Here is a 22,137-nt window from a genome sequence, read left to right as displayed (position 1 = left end):
CTAGATGGCAAATTGTGAACCTTTTTAGTCAATCCAAAACAAGAGAACTTAAATCCTATTTTCAATCCACCCAATTCTTCCTTGTGTGATAGGACGAGGACCAATGCAGCATGACCCTGTAGAAAGCTAAACTGTCCCTGCTCAAACATAAAGATCCAACCTAAACCAGCCTCCCTTGAGCAGGGAAAAAAGTACCAGGGCCATTATTCAACAGTTATATAAACTTAAGCGAGCAGCAAAAACAACCAAATTAAAGATGGTTTATGCTGGGCAGGAAAATATTCGGGCTGCTCGTCTTTGGGATTAAAATGTAAAGTAGCTGTGCCAATGCCCTGTTATTGTAATTAGAGTATTTATTACAGCTCAACAGCCAGCATTGTCGCTCAGAAAGAAAGAAACCAACAAATAAGCCCACAGCCTGAGTAAGTAAATCTAATTGTGACAGCAGATAGTCTAATCCAGTGAAGGTCACATGTCCTTACATTCCTCAAGGAAAGCTTTGTTAGACTAAAGTTGATATTATCCTCAGCCAGCACTAATCACAAACTGCACCATTTATCGGGAAGTATGAAAACCTTTTGGCAGAACTGGCAGCAGCGTGCGCTCAACCACAAATGGATTACAGATGCTCTGAAGTAAAAAGCCTTTTTGGATCCTGACAGCTGAAATAGAGGATTTAAACTTAAAGCAAAAGAAAAGGAGAACTCAGGAAACGCGTCACTCTTTTGTGAATACGATTTAATGTCTAATTCTCTCATTTGGCCCTGCTGATGTAGGAAAATTAGCTGGGCGCTGTGAGTCAGAGATTTCAATCAGAGCGAGAGGGATCGTTTCCCAAACAGAAAGAAAAACGATAAAAGAAAATAAAACCTCATTCCAACCTGTTTCTTTCTAAGCACTTGGAAGGCAGTCTTTAAAATGGAATTCAAAAACATCAAACTACGTAATCTGTTTTCTCTCAGGCTCTGTTTTCTGACAAATCGAGCGGCCTGGATTTGCGGTTTCACGGATCTTCGACACGCTCTGACTGGTTTACAAAGACAATTTTATTAGGAAGTTAATTCGCTCCCCTCAGATTTATTTGTGGCTTGTTTTTAGCGAGGCTGTCACACACTTTGAAATGTAAATGTTCCACTCTGGGACCGCAGGATTGGATCAACTTACCTTCCCTATTCTAGTCTTATGAATATTTTCACTGTGTGCGCTTTCTGTCTCAGATCTCTGTTCACAGCCTTTTGAAACAGTTTATTCTCTTCACCTGCAGAGGAGTCAGACACTCAGACCCTCTTTTACGTCATTTTCAAATTACAGGGGGGCCGCTTTGGTCAAACACTCAACACCCACCAGCTCGCAGATTTCTTTCCCATGTCTGTCCCTCACAGCCGTATAAACTGCGCAGACCTGTGTGACACACGGCATCAGTTGTTGTATTAGTGGAACAATAAAACTGCAAAAACAAAAGGAAGTGAGGGATATTTTCCATGGCACGATGATGTCAGGGACACAGCAGAGACTGAGTTCACAGCAGGCTTAAAAAAAAAAAAAAAAAGACCTGGCAAGTGATGCTGGACAAAAACGGTCTTAGTGGGCTTAGGAACAACAGCTGGTTCTGGTTACCTAGTAACTCCCAAGCTGAAGGGCCTCAGAGATGAGTGAAATGAGGGAGGGGAGTTCTGACCCCCAGTGGGTTTTCTTTGTGGCAAGTGCAGCGGGAAGAAAACCTCAAGCTTGATCGTAATTATATCAAACCTTGTCCCTGCAGGCCACCCAACTGCTGAACTCACATACAGCGCCAGCTCCGAGGGGCGGAAGTACCCCGACCATTGTTTCCACGGACAAAAAAAAAAAAAACACCACTTAGTCCTGAATTTAGGTATGCTTCACATACACATCAATGACGATATAGATCAGTAAGAGCATTTTTAAAATTCTGCGAAGCTTCTTATCACAGGGAGGTTTTGCTCGTGAAGCTATAAGCTCCAGCTGATGTCAGCATGTCACTTCTGTCTGGTGACGTGCGGGCCGGTACGTTTGATTCTGAAGGGGACAGCTTTAAACCTGACTGCTTGGGTCTTTTGTTGAGGATTTTATTTTGAAGCAAAAAAAAAAAAAAAGGAAGTAGTTGCTGGAGTGGCCCTGTTGTAACAAGAGTCAGCTAATGAAGATCGCTTGCCGGACTGGCCAACGTCACTGTTCCACAAAAGCACTGAAGAAGCCTCCATTACTATAAACATCCATGTGGGAAGGATTTTGGGTGCTGGGAGGGGGGGGGGGAATCATCTGTGACAGTGAAGGGCAAGAAGATATCAATGAAGTATAAGCAATGTGAGAATATTGCAACAACCAGCAGAAACTCGTCCAAATGAACCCCTTCATGAGCGGCGCTGTGTATTTATTTATCTTTTTTGGGGAACTGTACACCAACCAGAGCTGTTTTTTTTTTACATCATGAAAATGAACTGAGTGCATCTCTCTGGCGTCACTAAACAACGTTCTATTTGGGAGCGAACGTAGGATGGAAACCAAAAATGTTTGTTTGTGCAGAGGACAGTTGAAAGATTTACTCTTGAGGGTAAAGGCTGTGTGCCAATACCATGGCACACTTCAGGCTGCCCTGTACACACGCACATCTGTCTCTGTGGAGATCTGTCATTGATAATATTTCCCTCGCTATCAATTTGCCTTCAATGCCACCCCCTCCTTTCTAAGACTGACGATATAAACTGTGTTGTATCCATCTAAACAGCATCCAGTCTCTTTACTTACTGCGCAGGGAATCTGCTGCAGGTAATTGAGTAAGACCTGTGGCTGTAGGCTTCAGATTTTGTTGTAGAATGGGGAGAGCAAATTTGGAAAAATATGGAGAAGATAACCAGCTTGTTTTTCAGTTAAGTAGCGAACTAACAACAAATTAATCTGACTACATGACAGAATTTCTATTGCTTGACCACCATATCAGAGTTTACATTGTTCAATAAATAGCATTATTAAGTAAATAAATAATAGCACTTTTAATTACAACTCAATCTCCATCCATCCGTGGTCTATACCTGCCTATCCCTGCATGGCCGCGGGGGTGCTGGTGCCTATCTCTAGCTCTCATTGGGCGAGAGGCAGGGTACACCCTGGACAGGTCGCCAGTGACATAAAGAGAAATTAGGGCCCTTAGGCCTGTAGGAGGCCTGAAGCAGTAGGTAACATGCCACCTACTACTGGCATGCCAGGGAAATTATACCGTTTTAAACGTTCCTGCTAGTGTGCTTTGCCAGAAGATCCCAATTTAAATGTCATGTTAACAGAAACAGAGGAAGAAACACATTTTTAATGGGTCACAGTCTTCTGCTTGGGCTGAGTTAAACTGATCAAACCTAAGCTGGATAAAAACATAGTGAACAAGGGTTCTTTAGAGTCCAGTTTAAAATGTATGGACATTTCACATTCAGGCTTTAATAAACATCTGACAGGGAAACTTTCAATTTTTGAAAAAAAGATAAGGACCACCTTCTATATTGATTACTGATTATAAGACACTTAGTCATCCAGCGGGATGATGTACCGTTTCGCCCTTATTGATAGCTTAAGTCACAGAGCTCATGAATTAACAAGGCCACATCAGTATTTCATTTCGGCCTTCTACTCCGCCTTTCTCCATTTTCCTGCTCCTCCAGTCTGTCCACGTTCACACTACGAGTGGCAAAAATCAGCATGGTTACACTCTCCAACTGTCCATGCATGTTAATAAAAATCAGGGCCCCGCATTTTTGTGTGTGTTTACGATCCCTAAGGCAGCAGAAAAAGAGGGGAGGTGTAATCTTTTCTTTGGCAGAGTTGCCTTCGCTGGCCCCCAGGCGGACCCTTTCAGTGCCCAGCTACACCGCCGCCAACCCCAGCCTGTCTCTTGTTCCACTTATGTGGACACACAAAGACATTGTTTGTCCTTCCCCTCTGCCTACCCACCCTCCCCCCTTTTAAAGTTATCACCGTCCAAAATGCTCCAGCGGAGGGGTGAGAAAGGGAAAGGGAGAGAGGGGCAGGGTGGGATCACATGTAAAAGTGGAAGAGAGTAAAAGGAAGGAAGGGGGGGAAAACATATGCTGAAGCAAAGATATCACAGATGGTGTCAGTGCTAACCGAGGAGGAAAGACGGGCGTCTATTCTCTTTAAAAGCAGCGAGGCCAGGATTTGGGACAAAGGCAGCTGTCGGTGCTGACGAACAGCAGACGGCGAACATCGTCTCTACTTGTCGGGCACTCGCAGAAACAATTACGTCCAAACGATTTCAAGATCTGTTACAGCCACAAAGGGACAAAAATACTGAGAAACTCTACAAATCTGGTTTTGTCTAACAGGTTTTACTTTTGAATCTGAGAAACTATTCTGCAGGATTTATTGTATCCCAAACTGTGAATCAGCGGTTACAGACTTTTTTTTTTCCTTCTTTTTGCCAAGAGCACATCTCTGCTGCTATACAACGTACATACACGTACATATAAGTGTTGCGGTTGGTTTACACACAAAATGTGCATTCATTAGTTCAACAAGATGACCTCAATCATTTCTTTTAAGCACTAAACATTCCAGACATCTTATTAATTTGAAACGCTAATATAAACTTGATCTATACCTCTGTACTGGGATCAGAACATCAGGATGTATCAGCTGTATTTTGTGTTGTGCTAAATTCTTTGATGTGCAGTTTATACATAATGTTTGATTCAGGACGATTCATACAGCTCCTGGTTTCAGGGTGAAAAGTGATTCAGATTCTATTCATAAATACACTTAAAGCAGTGACTACAGTGTAGTTTTATTTTATGAGTCTATGCTATAATTTAACACACCACTGATCCTGAAGCATTTCACTATATACTTTGGCCTTTAACTACTTCTGCTATCTTTTGGGTTATTTAAGCATGGAGTTCTTTCAGGACACGGTGGACATTACTTTAGCTATTTATCCCTTTTATTGTTTAGAATATTTCACTTTTTCGAAGAAAAAAAAAATTGCCGTTGAAATGAACAGAGAAGCTTGCTCTTTGAAGGAACTACCTTCCCTTAAGTTCCCAAATACAACCGATTTTAGTATCTCTTGATATCATTTGGATTTTTCTTTTAAAATCCCAGCTTAAGCTAACAGATGATCCAATATGTTAACTTTAGCATTTATGCTAATATTTGGATAGTAGCTGCTTCTACAATATATAATGTAATGTTAGCATATTAACTCAACTTAGCGAATCATCCAATATTGGCACACAAGCAAATTTTTGCTTTCTAAGGGATTTAGTGAGACATCAAACAACATTAAACCTAGAAGTTTTCCAGTTTTTGGCCAAAGCCTAAAATGTTGAGCCTTTAACTCTATTCCTACCAAAACAGTCGCTCTTCTGAAACTGCAGCTCATTTAGTGCTCTACAACTGTTTCTGCTGCAGTTCAGCTCCTGTAGTAGAACAGCTTAATGCAATAAAGGTTTCATCTAGACTTTTGTTCACCATTCATATATGCAAATATGTAAGTAAATATGCAAAATGTACAAATCCCTTTGGATTTTAAGCCTTACACCCCACTTGAGAGGGACATGGCCCCAGGTTGGGAATCACTGCTTCAGTCTTTGTTAGCTCTCTGTACTTTATCTTCTCCAATAAAAGTCAGAGAATAAGTAACCTAAATCTATATCTGTTGTTCTAAATGTTAATTCTGGGACAGATTTAGGCTCATTAGATTTTTTTGGGGGGGATTTCAAGCTGCACCACACACTATGGAAAAAAGGCAGATTTTATGAAAAAAAAAAACAGAGAGTACAAACATAACATAAATCCCTCAAACGGGGAATAACCACTCATGCCCGATCATGTTTGACCTCTGACCCCAATCTCACTCTCCACGCACTATTGCGCAAAACTGCGAAATTCCTGATCTCACATGCGCACAAATTCCACGATACACATCATTTCTGAACTATAAGCAGCCCTTTCATTTAAAAGCCAACTCCCTACTCCCTGCGGACGCCACAGACTTTTTATTATTACCCATGATGGGTGCAGAAACACACGCACACGCACACACAGGCACACACACACACACACACACACACACACACACACACACACACACACACACACACACACACACACACACACACACACACACACACACACACACACACACGCACAGGATGTGAACCGTGCTCCTTGCCTGGGAAATGCTGTCTCCACATTCTTCAAATCAGGTAATGCACATGGCAGAAGAAAAATAGAGGTGAAGGACAGAAAGCAGATTTTGGGCGTTGGTGTGTTCTCACACAGTATGCCCTGGGGTTAGTCTCCTCTCTGCCTCCTTTCGCCTCCTCCTCCTCCAGCCTCCTTCTGTCCTCCTTTGCTCGTCTCGCTCTCCCGCTGCTTGCTTCCAAATCTGTCCTCTTTCGTCACCTCACCCCAAGAAGTTCCATTTCTCGGATGACTGGTACTCTTGAGGGAAAGAAAAATGGATGGTGGCACGGGAGGGCAGCGGGTGAGGGGGAGGGACGCAGAAGAGAGACGATGGCCACTCTCCCCGCTCCTTGCTTGTGCAGTCAAAACGGATCCTTCAACTCTTTTAATCTCCAGAGAGAAGGAGGAAAATTAAAGGATCTGGGTTTTTTTTGTTCTTCTTCCTTGCCTTCAGCCGACAATCGGCACTTGTCTGCGCTCTTGTCTTTCCCCCCTTTTCAGCTGGATCACTCGTATCTGTTTCTCCTCAGCCTCCTCTTCGTCAGCTCCGTCTCCCCTCCTTTTTTTCTCCCTTTACAGCAGGTTCTGGCTATTCATTCAGACGTCAGGCTCGCTCCGTCAGCCTTTTGTTGGAAGTCACAGCGAGGCGCAGGGAGAGAGAGGAAGAGGTGGGGGGCGTAAAAAGAGAAAAAAGGAGAGAGAAAAAAAGCAATAGAAAAAAAAAAAAACTATCCAGTACCACAGCTATGTGAAAGAAAAGAAAAAAGGGAGCGAGAGGTGTAGCACTCCTGGCACATGTTTCTCTTCCAGTCCCTCTGACCTTCCCTTTTCACATTACATACTTTCCCTTTTTTTTCCGCTCCGCTCTCTCCCTCCTTCCCTGCCTCTACGTTTTATTATTTGTGATCTGGGCTTTAAGACCGCCTGCCCTTTCTCCCCCTCCGTCCGCCTCACACCCTCAAACTCTCCTCCAATATCTGACGCTGCATTTCCTTTTTTCACTCCACTCCCCTCTTTGCTGCTTAAAACAGGCACAACTGGTTTTGCTGTATTTTAGAAAGGTTTCGCTTTGGTTAAATTCAAAATAAACATGCTACAAAACGGTGGGAGTAAAAAGGTTTGACAACAAGCCAGTTCCCTTTCTGAACTACAGCGGACGTCCCCTTGAATGTTTTGAGGCTATGCAACATGAACAGGGTATCAGAATAAAAATGAAAACCATATAATTTGGAAGCACCGTGGTTTTAAAATGTGACGTGTCAAAAACACGACAATTTTCTGCCATATTCATATCAAAACGTGTACAGTCCTTACAACGAGCTCCCAGAGAAAGCAATCATATCTCCCCTCCCCCACCCGATGCTTCGCACAGACGCTCAGCTGGCTGAAAGTTGCCTAAACCTCCTCACATACAACAAAGTCAAAGTTGGTTGTTTGTCAATACTAGAGGAAAATAGAAACACAGAATGTGATGGTGAAAACTAAAGACCTACCTACATTGTGTAACGGTAATAAAGTTTATTTGTATACATTTTGCAGCAACAGGATTAATTGCGGTTTCTCAGTTTTAAATTAAATCTATTAGATCACGTTAGACAGTCTCATTTCTTTTAGAAATATGATCTCCAGAGAAAACAAAATACAGTCAAACTGTGGTCTTTTTCTTCAAGATAACTGTGGCACTCTCATTGGGGCTTATACCTAATTGCATTTAACTTTTTTCTGTCTTAAGAAGCTCTCCAGGTAAACTACACACAATTTCATTGACTAACTTGTGCAGTATATATATATATATATATATATATATATATATATATATATATATATATATATATATATATATATATATATATATATATGTGTGTGTGTGTGTGTGTGTGTGTGTGTGTGTGTGTGTGTGTCTAGATACAACTATGTTGAAGAACTCTGTTTCAAAGTATCAAAAGGTAACACTTCCTGTTTGATTTTCTCTGTATGAAATCTCCATATGAAAATCTCTCCTAGGTTCCAGGAGTAATGTTTAGTGTATTTGCTACTACACCAGTCTGGCAGGGCAGTAAAACACTAAGCCACTTTTCCCTGAATGGATTTTTATAAGGATGCTTACGATCCAGCTTTGGGATCATTATTTTGCATTAGAGGAAATGTTGTACCTTAGAAAGATACACTAGACACATTTTTAGACAAACAGGGTACTTCCACCACTCAGAGCTCGAGCTGTATGTTTTCTTGGCTCAAGATTCCTAAATTCTGCATATTAAGAAGTGTATGTTTGTGTATTTGTACTTGCAACTGAGTGACAGCATTTTTGTTGTTGTATTTTACCACAAAAGTGAAGCGACTTTTTTTCGGTTTGGGGCAAGGGCTTAGGTCTAGGACTTAGATGTCAATTAGGGTTTAGGTTAGGGTTAGGTAAGTACTGGTAATGGTTAGGGTTAGGCCATTTAAATGGTTGAAAATGAATGAATGTCAATGGAAGTCAAGGAATAGTCCTCAATAAATATTTAAAACAGGGATGTGTGTGAGTGTGTTTGGATATAATTGCTCTTGTTAGGTTGCGTATATTCAAGGGGTTGCACTTTTCTAACTTGTATTCCTTTGCCCTTTCACTGTGGGAAATTATCTGAAATGTCAGTTTATCTAGGACAGCAGAATTACAACTTGCCTTACTGATTGCCTCATTTGTTTCAGGAAAGGCCTATGAACTCATGCCTTTTTTATTTTATTTTATTTTTTGGTTGTACTTAATCGTCTTGCCATTTTACTTGTATAGTACAATATACAATAAAAAATGTTTGAACATCCAATTTCTCAATAACTGGGCTAACTTATTGCTTTTGTCTTGCTAAATTGCACTGAATGAAATAACTTAACAGCTTTAACAATTTGCATTTAGGTCATTAAGTACACAGATGAAGATAAAGATATAAAAATGGTCTGGTCGTCATTGTTTATTGAACAGGTTTGAACTGTCTGCTGACTATAAAAACATCACATAATGTCAAAAAGGAAAATTTCAAGCAGCTTAATTTATGCTTTAGATAATGCTCCACATTATCAGGTGTGGTGTACTGAGCATCATAGCTTTTTCATTGAGGAGATCCTCAACAAGGAGCGTGAAACAGGAGACCACAATCTGTAGTAAAAAGGATCCTCAGTCATGAAAGTAAGACTAGCCTTCTGTGTGCTGTGACTATCCAATCAGCTTCCTCGTGGCTGCACTTTCACCATGAAAAATTATCTTCTCACATTTTTTTGAAACAACCTGATCAAACACAATGTGATAGAGACTTAAGAAGCAAAAAAGGTGAAATAAATAACACTGTGCATGTCTGCTGTGTGCTTAGAATAATGGAGAGTGGTAAAAAACATGCTCAGACTGAAACTTTATTTATACTTAAAGTAGCTGCCATAAGTTCTCTTTCATGATCAATGCATTCTGGCTCAGTATTTAATGCCAGCAATATAAACTGCATCAAAACCAACACATATCTTCAACCGACCTAGACCTCCAAATAATGAGAAACACAATGGCATGTGCAGCCACCCCCATCTCCCTGAACATCCCTGACATGCCTGCTGAGAAATATAAATACAATTTTCTTTAGGTGCAAATTAGATTCTGCTTACACCTCTAAATAAATCTCCACTTTGCTTTTGTTAAGAAAAGGGTCAGGTACAAGTGTCAAGTCTTGCAACTGTTAGTTGAACAAATGCGCTCAGACATGAGCGTGTTCAGCTCTGGGTCCTCTTAGCTTAGGTTTAAGTCATGAAGATTTAATTTTCACAAAGTGAACAGTTCAGGGGGACTTCCCCCTGCTCACCGAGGGTGGGACAAGATGAAGTAAAAGAAAGGACAAAAGAAAAGAAGGGAAGGAGGAACAGACGAAGGTAACTAAAGATAAGTATTATTGTTGCACCCATGAGCCACTTTGTCCTACGGGGTTTCATTTCCTTTCACACATACAGTATATTGTGTAAAATTAAGACATTTGTAACCGTTTAAACTAGTTGTCATCCGCTTTAAAAGTGGCCAAGTCACGTATTGTGACATTACAAATTTCTACACCAGAAACTCACAATGGCTGCAAGCAAAGATTTTCCAATCATATTATTGCTCCCTGTTGGGTTATTATATTTTACATCTGTGTTTTAAACGTTGGTTTGCTCTACTTGTTGGCAAAAAAAAGTACTTTTTTTGCATATTTATCATAATAAGACAAAGTGACCGGAAGTATTATACTGCACGTGCGTGCTATGAGTAAACAAAGAGAAGCAGTGGAGCCGAGGGAGTCAGCAACACCCAGCAGAGGTGCGAAAAGAAAGCGAGCGAGTAACCCTACGCTGTAGATCAGGTTAAATCTTCGACCACGCCGACTGTCACTTTACTGCCAGGGCATTGCAGGACAGTCTATTGGCTCCTACAGTAGCTTTCAATTGTTCCCATCTTACCCTCTGACAGTTCAGCAGTCCAGCAGATGGCACAACAGTGTTTATGTCTGCTGATCTCGACCGCTGCAAAATCCTTTTCAGGCTCAAAGGGGACAAGTAAACACTATCAGGACGAATGCTTAGCTTATATTGTTTTTTTTTAGATAAATATATGCTTTTTGTGTTTTTTCTATGATTAAATACATGACTATACCCCTTTAAAGCTACAGTTGCTAATCCTGCTCAGAAACACTTTTTGTTATACTGGGTGAAATGATCCTTCCATCCTGACAGTAGTCAAAACATTCTGTATGCAGAAAAAGAAGGTTAGAAAATAGATCTCTGTGAGAGCTGCAGGACTGTAAAAATTAAAATCAATCCCTGCCATTCAGTCCGAATGGCAGGATTTTGGCAGTTTTGGTCCTGCCCCCCTCTGTCCCTTGACTTCTGGGGAAATCACCTTATCTATTGGTTGTCCCCCATGCCAATCATTGTGAATCTGTAAGCACCTGGATCCAAGCACCTGTAGGTGTTTGCAAAAGCGTACTTGTATATGGAAGGTTTATCCATTAGAAAAATGCTCAATAGTGGTTTTGAGGAGCCAAAAACCCGACCCCCAGAGCGCTAAGGCAGACTCCGGGAAAACAGAACCCCAGATGTCTGAAAGAGCCCCCGGAGCAAAGGTACCCAAGAGGGACAAACACAGGGAAAGCTGCCTCCCCCATCCTAGGGAAGAGCAGAGAGGAGCCCCAGGAAACCCCCTTCAGCCACAGTGCTGAAGCTGTGGGAGCTGTGGCGACGAGCCCGTGGATCCAGCAATGGCTCCAGAGACCCAAAGGCCCAGGCCGGGCCCCGACAGAGCCACAGGTTCCCAGGCCCCACAAAGCCGCCCCCGGGAGTGAGCCAGCACACACCCAAGCACCCAGCCCCAGACATCGAGGACCCCAAACGCACCAGCGGGTTGAGGTGCCAACCAACTTAGGGGAGCAGAACAGAGGGGATAGGCTCACCACCTAGTGGAGACCTGAAATGACAAAAGGACAAAGGGCAATCCAAACCCAACCTGACATAAAGACAAACAGAAAACCAGGTACACAGTCACATGCACACTTTACCACCATGCATACACTCTAAAAAAAAAAAAAGGGATGCAGTACACACACACTCATCACACACATCCTGTACTCCTAGGTCCAGGTACTGGCACCCGAAAGGGGTATCCAGCCCCCAGACCTGGGAGGTGATCCTCATTATCAGGATGGGAGGGGAGACCACCATAAAACCCCGACCTACCCGGTCCATTCTCCGCCCCTAACCCCCCTTCCCAGCCCCAGCCCAGACGACCCAGGGGCCCATCCACCCAGAGATGCACCCTATGGCACCGTTTAGTCTCAAGCAGTGGTGCTGGTGCATGGTCAGTGCCACATGGATTGTTTGGTTTAAGTTCACTTTCTGTGTAAAAATCACTCATCCTATATTTGTCTCCTGCTGACAAGCTAATTAAGTCACAACCAGACAGGCATGTGCTGATCTGATCTATTTTTTAGAAAACATGTTTCTCACCTTATCTTGTCAAAACTTATTTTTCCAGGAAAATAGTTAGATCACACTAAATGGGGAAGAGGAGAGACCTTAAAGTGCATATTTAAAATAAAAGTTTTCTGTAGCTTTTGCACAGCGCATCTATCATTCCCTCAACAATTTCTAAATTTGCAATAATTACATGTAAATTGGAAAAACATGTACATTTGTTAATGAATTTGATGAATGGAATATATTATCAGCATGTCACTGACATCAAATACATCACCTGATGATGGCTAATATGTACAGCAGGAATGATAAATGTATATCGATTTTTGGGTAAATGTAATTTGTTTTATCAGTTGCTTCAAATTTATGAAAACAAGCCAGGAATCAGCATTTCTCTTCCAAATTAGAAAAAAGCACCAATTATGTGTATTAATTAAATATCAGCTTATACTAAAATATACCATATGTGCACTGATCAAAATAAAAAAAATAAATAATCAGAAACTAAGTTGGTTTTAATTTTAAACAATTATTGAAAACTGACTTTCTTCTGCTGAAACATTGTATGTATACAAATCAAACAGCTGAGTGATGCAGCTTCTGTCCCTAAAACATCCAACTGGTCAAGTTTGCTGGGTCATAAGACTGGAGGTCTTTTTTAACATAAAGACCCAAAACAGCAGGGGGAATCTATCATGTTGGAGAAAAACACAACAAACAACATTCACAGGCGTTCTTTAGGGCTGCCAAGTTTAACAGCAAAGCTGTGAGACACCTGCTGTCTGACTCTGGCTAACACTCTAGTGCTCTTATTTTAGCCAAATCATTCTCACTTCCAAGCTCGCCGAGAAGAAGCGCTGCAAGGGCTGCTACACTTTAAACAAAGAAAAGAGCAAGAGGGAAAGACAAGGGCCTTTATGAATTCATAGCTGTAGATATTTATGAAAGCTCACATTAATTAATTCATTCACTTTGCATTTATTTGCAAACACTCTTTCTGAAAATACAATATTTCTACAAGTAGGGCAGAATAAAGAATCTAACAAATTAATCTAAAGCAGGTAAAGGCTGACCTTGAACAAAGACTTAAGTTGGTCACCCCCAGCTGTTAGTAGGAGTGTTTTCTTTTGAGCATCGAACATGTTTCATTCACACAGCGGCTCGATCCATATGAATGAGAAATCTGGATGCAGTTTGTCCAGCCTTCCTATTTCTCACCGGGACTGAACACTGCTGACATTCTGGCACAAAATAAATCCAGATGTGACAGGAAATGACTGAGTTTAGCCAGCTTTTCTTCGCTGTAAAACCCAGTAAAGCACTAGAAACAAAGCAAGTGTCATCAGATTGATCCCTGAGACAAATTTAGCCTTTACATGCCCTCCACATTTCATGAACATGTTTAAAAAAATAAATTCAGATTACACAGCAGTTGCATCTCAACCTCAGACTCTGACAGTGAGCTTTTGAGGTTGTACTTTCTTTCTTTCATTTTACTCAATGATGGGGTCTTGATGGGGATAAATTAGGGTCTTGATCCAACCTCCTTAGGGACCCTGAGGCATACTACATTTCTTTAATATGTGATCAGTTAGGAAATGTGGGAAGGTTTCGATGATTTTCTTGTAGCATTTTTCTGATTTATGACAACTGACACATCTAGCTTACTTGAATGGCAAGTTCTCTTGTATTTCCCGTTTTTAAGAAGGGCTAAAACTGATTGGCCTCTGTGTCATATTTACATCCCATAATAAAAATAAGTAACTTGTGGTTTTCTGATTAAAATTTCATTGACCCTATAATTATTATAAGAAAGTGAAGTACAAATTAAGAATTAAGTTACATTCTAAAATAGTTTTTGTTAGGGGTTCCAATACTTTTGCAAAAGAAATACTACTACTACTACTACTACTACTACTACTACTACTACTACTACTACTACTACTACTACTAATAATAATAATAATAATAATAATAATAATAATAATACGTAATGTATGATTTTTATCCAAAACTGAACAAATGTACTTGAATAAAGTTGGGATTTTCCTTATGCTATTTAATGTGAAGTTATAATTACATAATACAAATTTAATTTATTTTGAACTATCACTACCAGGGTTGTCCATAAATATGAGGGTCAATGTATACTGTATATTTAACTTTTTTAAATTCTACATTTAATGGATTTGTTTAACGCAACTAATATGTCAATATTGAGCCTGGTAAAAATCAAGACACTACTGGAAATGTTATGCAATAAATCGAGCATATATTAGAAATAATAACACTCTAGGATGATCCAAAGAAATAAAAATGTATCAGGCTGGAGCAAAAAGTTAGAAAGATATCCAATGTTCTGTTTTTTTTTAAAGACATGCTGAAGAATACAACTTGTTTAATAAGCTGTGTTAGCTGTTAAATCCGGAAATGTGATCGCTGCACAGAAGTACAACAGAAAAGATGGCTGTTAGTTTATGAAGAAAAAAAATGTTTTATATTAGAATTAAAAACATTGAATTTGGAATATTTGCAGTGGGGAGCATTGGCATCACTGGTTTAACAGCAACAGCAAAATGTCAAGCATACAAGTACAACATATGGTTGTTATCTATACACTAAGTACTACTTCACTTGAGAGTACTTACAGGAAAAAGTCAAATATGGCACAGTTGAACAGCTCATTACCATCCCACATTTGCTTTGAAAGTATCTACAAAACAAGAATGACTTTCTGCAAAGTACAGAGGGACCACCACCAACATAATGACAGCACTTTTACTGCCAGTCCAGATTATGGTCAGCATTTGACCCTCGTCTCACATGTGAGATCTGAGTGCTAACCTTGTTGACTGACAGCTGACAGTTCTCTGCTCCCCCTCCCCCACCATGGAGCCAGCAATCGTCATCTTTCAGTTGCATGAATCTCTCTCTCCCCATATCCCTCATTCACTGCACTTGGCTTTACACAGGACCCTGCAAATACATAATCTGCAATCTCCAGAACTAATATGTCCCAATCCACAGTCACCAACCGCACTAAGCCAAAGGAAAGGAGATGGTTAGTGTGTCACGCAGAGCAGAGCTGACCTGAGCTTTCCTCGGGCGGTCCGACAAATGGGAGCAGGGCCCCTCTGCAGGGGAGGAAGTTAAAAAGAGGAAGCCATAAAGTAGAACAGCACACAAGAGCCTCTCTGTTGACACTGTATGTCTTGCAGAGAAAGTCAACAAAAGCGGATCACGCTACAACTTTTGCGCCTGATTAGTTCCTAGACAAATTGTGTCTGGTCAGCACAGCGTAATATAGGTAACTGAAAGTTAGCAGGGAAATTTATTGTTTAAAAAACTGGACACCTCTGTTTGGACAGGATGCTCCAATAAGGGATAAAATTCAAATAAAGGAGCAAATGCATTGCTCATCAAAGGAACACTGGCTGCCAACACTGGCTCACAACATCTAGTCCTAAAATGCCATTAACCTTTATTGCTCCACATATATTAGGACACCATATAGAATACCCACTCAAGCCATTTGCTCCCTATGGCATACACTATACTGCAGAAAAACTAAATATCGTAATGTCACTTTTTTTTTTCCAATATAATGTTGTTCAGCCCCACATGGCTATATTATGGTAGAGTGGGGGAAGGGAAGTCCTGGTAGGATCAGTTCTTCCTACTCCAGGGTAATTCACTGAGCATCATAAATTTGGGTTGGGTGTGTGCAGGCCATCTGTTTTCACACGTAGACTTATAATTCAAAGGGAAGGTAGACCCTTATAGATCTGTACCTATTCAATTCTTTATAATTAATATAGATACCACTCACAATTATTGATGTTTTCTGTGATTAACTGTTAATCTAAAAACACAGTAGCTTCTAAATTAATATTATAAAACATGATTGATTGAGATTAATAATAATTTTAAGAGTAAACCTGGGAGAAAAACTAAAAATAAGATCTAAAGACAGATGCTTGAACCAGAAGCATGTCAATCTACAATAACCACTAAAACCCATGTTGCCTAGCAGCACACAATTTAGGATTAGGCTTTCAGCGCAGCTTCACAAACATCTCCATTAAGATATAAAATTACTGAAGCAACAAATGTCAGCCATGTGCCAATAAGGTCGCCTCTTCTAACTGCATGTGGGCTAACAGTGTGGCGCTCGATGCAAACGGGAAGAAACCTGCTTTCAACACATAAGTCCATGAGAATCAAGAACAGCAAACCTGTTTTGACAGCCAAGCAATAGGGATCCTTTTATATCTCAGTCCCCTAGGCTTAAAGATCTCAGGGGTGACAACCTACTTTAGTCTAATAATTGTTTCCTTGTAGCCTCGTGAGACCATCCTGATCTCGCGAGCTTTCAAGGTTTCACTCGCAGATCAGTCTGGATACTCTCCGTTGAAGAAAATTTGGAGCCGTTCACCAAACGAACGTCCAATCAGCGTTGGCTTTGAGGCGGGTTGAGGTGTGACGCAACGGGAAGCGCGTCAGTTCAGTCTTAACAGCATGGCGGCTTCAGCCGATGAAACTAGCGTTAGCGTGGCTATCGAGCAAGTTTTATCGGAATTACAGAGTATTTATTAGCTGAGCTAACGAGCCTTTACCTGCAGCAGCAAGAGTAGCTTGGCTTGTGGTTGTGTTTTCGTCGTCGCTCTGTTACGAGCGACGACGAATCTGATTGGTTCATTTGGCCCGTCTATCACCAACATAGGCCAATCAGCTAACCAGTATTTTCGCCCCTTCCCAAAATTACTTCAATGGAAGGTTTCCAGATGGATATGCGGAGCAAATCTATCTGGCGGAGTCAGGTAAGTTTCCTTGATCTGCTTTGGACAGTTCATAATCAGTCAAAAACTTGAAAGTCTATTGTTTTAAATCTACAGTTTTTATCATTTTTGACTAAGGGCAACCTGCTGTTAGATAGTACTAGCCCCCATACAGATAGTTTCTGTTTATACTTTGTTGTAATACTTAAATGTTTCAGCTCATGTAATACATTTTTGCATCACACAAAAATAACCTGAAAAAAATATTTTAAAGGATAATTTAATTTATTAAGAGAGAGAAGCTATACAAAACACCCTGGCCTCATGTGAATAGCTAAACATAATCGCTGGTTGTGCCACCCTTGTCTCGAACCACTGCGATTGGACTTTTTGACATCACTGTGGACAGCTTTTGTTGCACCTTGTTGTTATCAGATTTTATTTTAATTGAGCCACACTGTATGACCACGAATAGTCCGTTTATAGTCATGCCACATAATCTCATTAAGAATTATGTACAGACTTTGACTAGGCCAGTCCAAAACTTGCATTTTGTTATTTTTTTGTCAGATATGTTTCTTCAGGATTTTCTTACAGACAGCAGAATTTGTGGTTCTATCAATTACGACAGTAATTCAGGAAACGTGGTTAATCACAATAAATTCATAATTTAACAAAAGGGTTGTTTCCTTTTTCACATAAAGCCATAATGGTTTGGAGAGCCATTTGTAAATACAATCATCTTTTAAAAGTAGCCCTTTTTATTATTGAGTGCAGATCGTGAGAACATCTTGACTGTGGGAATGTTGCTTTGTCCAAGTGGTTATGAAGCTTTCTTTTTTTGCTACTCTAAGGCATTCTTAATGTTACAGTAAAAAAGACAACTGTTTTGAGTTGAACAGGTGTTTGAGGGGAGCTTTATAGCGATGGCACAATGGAGAAAGGAAAGATCTTAATTAGTGAAAGCTACAGTTACAATGTGAAAACCAAGACTAACGCTTCTACAGATCCAGCAGATATAATTACATCTTTGCAACTGTGGTTTTACTCCAGTTAATTACAAAAGCCATTAAATACAGCAAATATGCAATACATTAAAATCTGCAAAAATACGGAGGTGGAAAAAACGATTCCTAAACACTGTAACCAAACTGTTTCAACAAATGCACATTGTGTTCCCAAACGGTTAACACATCTGCACATAATATCTGCCTTTCTCAGTCAGAGGGATTTTAATGTGAGCTGTTCACACATAAAAGCAGTAACTAACAGACTGCAACATGAACTGAGGGAAGTCGTTAACATCTAAAACGTAACAGAAAGGATGCCGACAGCTGTGTCCCCCAAATCCTTTATGCTGTGTCCTATCAACACTACTTTGTGGCTTTATTTCATAGGCCTGTTTTTCATTCTGATAAAACACCAGCATTAGATCACTCGTCTGAATGCATAAAGTATGTAGACAATGTGAACAAAAAAATCTGGCTCTCAAAGGCGAGAAAGATGGATTTCACTTTAGAACCAACATGTATGCAGAAAGCAAAAGTGAGACAAAGAACTGATTGGGAGGGTGTGTAAAGTAAAGGTTATTCTAAATCAATATTAATTCAAAACCCATTTGTGCAAGAGATAGGCAACAACATTAAGAATTTCACTTGACAGGTTTAGATAAAGTTAAAAAATACACAACCATTATCTTGATTGATAGGGTGAGCATCAACACAGGGCAGCACACATATTACACATCAAGAAACATTCTCAATTGACATTCACATTGTGTTTTTCATACCCAAGTGTCACACATCACTTGCCAGCAACCTCACTCGGCTAAATAGACTTTGGATAGCCCTGATCTGAGAACAGAATACAACAAATCTAAACGATTCATCAAGTCAACAGATGAAAATAGATTTGAACAAGTAACTGCAATCTAACTCTCAAGCTTGTATTTTAAGTGTATTGTGTCTACATTGTATATTGTTTACCAATCCTTCATCACTGGAGCTTTCAAATGCAACAATAGACCTATGAAATTATATTATATATTAATAATTATAGAAAATAGTCTCCAGGAAAAATACATTTAGTTATTTAATCTGTAAACGAACCAAGTAAAAGCCAGAGAATATCTAATGAAACCACAAACAACCTACAGATTTATATGAAATAGGAAAAAAAGAAAAGATTTACTTATGTCTGGAGATGCCATGGTGGACACAATGACAGGAGGACCCGTGCGTCGGCTTAACTTCTGGTTAGCAGTCAGCGCACTTTGGCCTTTAACAGGTGCTCCAACTGGGATCATGGCATTGTCTACTGAAGGACCCCCACCCTTACGTATCAGCTGAGGGCTTGGGTGAGGGCTATGCATGGGTGATAATGGCAGTAAACTCCGGTCCCTCTTCATCAGCTCCATAGGGACTGTATAATTGGTAGAATATGCCTTCGGTACTTGTTGGGGAGGCTGTTGTAACGCTGGCAATGATACAGGCATGTGCTGTGGCATACCTGACATAGAATGAGTAGATCCTGGTAGGGCAGGCATTGACCCAGCCATCTGCTGTGGCATTATCTGCATGCCCTGCATAGACATCCCAGGCATTGTTACCCCAGCGGAGTAGGCAGACATTGGTCTTGGCTGGACAGGCATAAGGGCTCCAGTGTATGGCCCAGGGGAACGAGGTGGTTGGCCTGGGTAGCCCCCTGTGGCTTCAAGGAGGTTTTGAGAGGGTGCACTGCTTGGCCTCCGACTAACTACTTCTCCCATTCTTGGTGAAATGGTTTGCATGACCCCAGGGGTTGATGGAGGCATTAACTGAGGATCAACAACCAAAGCCTGAGAAAGGTGTGATGGATGGTGGTGATGTTGTTGCTGGTACATGTCTGAGCGATGGCTAAAGCTATTAGATCGACCTCGCATGGGTGTTTGAGGCCGGGATGGGACTGGTGTAGCTTCAATTGGCCGCTTGTAGTTATGAACCAGCCGAGACAGTACACGAGCCTGGCCAAGGTTGGGGGCGACAGTGCGGACGTCATTTTCCTCCATAACAGTCAACAAGCTACTAGAGTCAAAGCCTTGCTGGATGAGTGAAGAAATTGTGCTCTCTGAGAGGCCTTCATTTCGCAGCAAAGAAAGGAATTCTGGATCCACTGTCTTCTTGGGGTCCACAGGCAAAGGTGTCTGTGGGATTGATGCAGGAGGCACAGAAGGAGGAGCAGGAACTGGTGAGGCTGGAGGAGGGGGGGCTGGGGTAGGGGCAGTCTGAACAGGTGCATGCACAGCTGCAACAACTGCTGCAGTTTGCATTGGAGCAGGTGGAGCTGGGAGTGGAGAGGACAGAGCAAGGTTAGGATCAGACACTGGTATGGTGGGTGGAGGCGGAAGCGGCTGTTGCAGATGCGGCTGCAACTGTTCCTGTTGAAGCTGCTGTTGCTGTAAAGGCTGCTGTTGAAGTGGTTGGTGCTGTAATTGCTGTTGTTGAAATGGCTGCTGTTGCAGTTGCTGCTGCTGTAGCTGCTGCTGTTGAAGTTGCTGTTGTTGCTGTTGAAGTTGCTGTTGTTGCAACTGTTGCTGCTGAAGTTGCTGCTGTTGTAATTGTTGCTGTTGGAGTTGTTGCTGTTGTAATTGCTGCTGTTGGAGTTGTTGCTGTTGTAATTGCTGCTGTTGGAGTTGTTGCTGTTGTTGATGCAGCTGTTGTTGGTGTTGCAGCTGCTGATGTTGTTGAATGGTGTAAGGCAAAGCCGTTTCTTGCCTCACCATACCTTGAGTAGCTGGATCTACTACGAGACAGGTGGCAACTTGCTGCTGTGAATCCAGAGGGCGTCCATCAACATCTGTATAAACTGATTGCCCAGTCAGAGTGGGAGGCTCATTGGCATATCTAGGAGATGGATGATCCATACCGTAGTGAGCAGGAGATGGATCTCTGGTAGGTAAGCGCTGTTGGCCATCTTGCATAATCTTGGCAACAGTTATAGTCCCAGGTTCTCTGTAAGTCCGACTTAACTCATGGGCTGTTGGAGGTGGTGGCTGAGGCAGAGGTGATGAAGGAGCTTGAGGTCCAGTTCTGCCTGGCTGACCTTGTTCCCACACAGCACGAGCCCCAGGAGCTATTCCAAAATGGGAGCCTGACCTACTGAGTTGATGAGGCTGAGGTGGAGGAGGCTGGTGGTCTGACCTGTAAAAGCCCTCAGGTGGCCGAGGAGTCATGGCTGGATCATGAGAATAGTAATCTTGATGTGGAATGGATCCTCGGTGAGCCATTGGTACGCGTTCGTAGTGGCCAATGTCTGGCACAGAGCTCTTCCTGAGTCCGCGTGGGTCGAGCCGCTCTGTGTAAACCTGTCCGTAGGAAGAGTCTTGGTGAGAATATGAAGCACGTTTCAAATCCAGGTCAGGAGGACGCACACCCGGTGGAGCCTCGTACCACCCTCCTCCCTCGCTGTATGACAGGGAGTTCCGTCGCCCTGCTAATCTTGCTTGCTGATCATACGCACTGTCACACTGCCTCTCCCACTGACCCTCATTCCCCCCTAATGTGTCCCAGCTGTGGGAGCGTCCAAGACCCAATTGTTTGTTCGTGACAAGCATTGGCAAAAAAAGGAAATTACTTATAAAAAATATACAGATATGAAAGAAAATGCGCTAAAAATCACTTTGGAGTATTTAAAAGTTCAATTGTCCACATACAGCATCAAAGGTAGAAGCAAAAAGAAATGGAAAGCAAGCACAAAAAACACCCAACAAAGTGCACTGTTTCACCTGATACCAGCTTGTTATAAGTCCCAGCTATCAGATGACTCCCCCTTTAGCTGGAAGTCCTTGAATAATTAATCCCTGGTCATGCAGACTTGTTGTGCAAGAGGAAAGAGGACACCACACACAAAACCATCCATATCACACAAAACCACACAAACACTGTTGAGGTAGCTGAATTATTCCATGGAAGACCCGATCACAGGGTGCAAGCGCGAGGTAGCCACTGCACATTTGTTAGTAGGTCAAAAAAAAGAAGGAAAAAATAGGATAGGCTGGGTTATGAGTTGGGATGGGCTGGGGCTTGTACTAATCCAGTACGGTTTATCTCTCCCCTCAGTGGGACATTTTACTCGCTCTGCCGATTGCTATGGAGGATTACATCCAAATAAAGCCTGTTTAATTCCACTTCCTTCTGTGACGTCACAT

The 22,137-nt window shown here is 41.5% G+C and overlaps 1 protein-coding gene across 10 annotated transcripts in view; it reads right to left on the bottom strand.

Annotated features, from left to right (window-relative positions):
• Positions 1–22,137, bottom strand: part of ctbp2a (C-terminal binding protein 2a) — a 97,048-nt gene that overhangs the window by 30,427 nt on the left and 44,484 nt on the right. For 4 of the 10 annotated variants that reach the window (XM_036126763.1, XM_021317216.2, XM_021317215.2 and 1 more), the window contains exon 1: positions 19,143–21,708. The exons of 4 other annotated variants lie outside the window; for them this stretch is intronic. In XM_036126763.1, coding sequence (XP_035982656.1) covers positions 19,143–21,543 — 2,401 coding nt within the window. In that variant the 5' untranslated portion in view covers positions 21,544–21,708. Of the gene's footprint in view, positions 1–6,173; positions 7,115–19,142; positions 21,709–22,137 lie in introns of those variants that run through there. 2 more of the 10 variants (XM_012863991.3, XM_012863990.3) reach the window with 2 other exon arrangements.

Source organism: Fundulus heteroclitus, chromosome 22, assembly GCF_011125445.2.
Source record: "Fundulus heteroclitus isolate FHET01 chromosome 22, MU-UCD_Fhet_4.1, whole genome shotgun sequence".
Lineage (NCBI taxonomy): Eukaryota > Metazoa > Chordata > Actinopteri > Cyprinodontiformes > Fundulidae > Fundulus > Fundulus heteroclitus.
The sequence above is the reverse complement of the archived record's forward strand: the minus strand, read 5'-3'. Positions and strand labels throughout refer to the sequence as shown.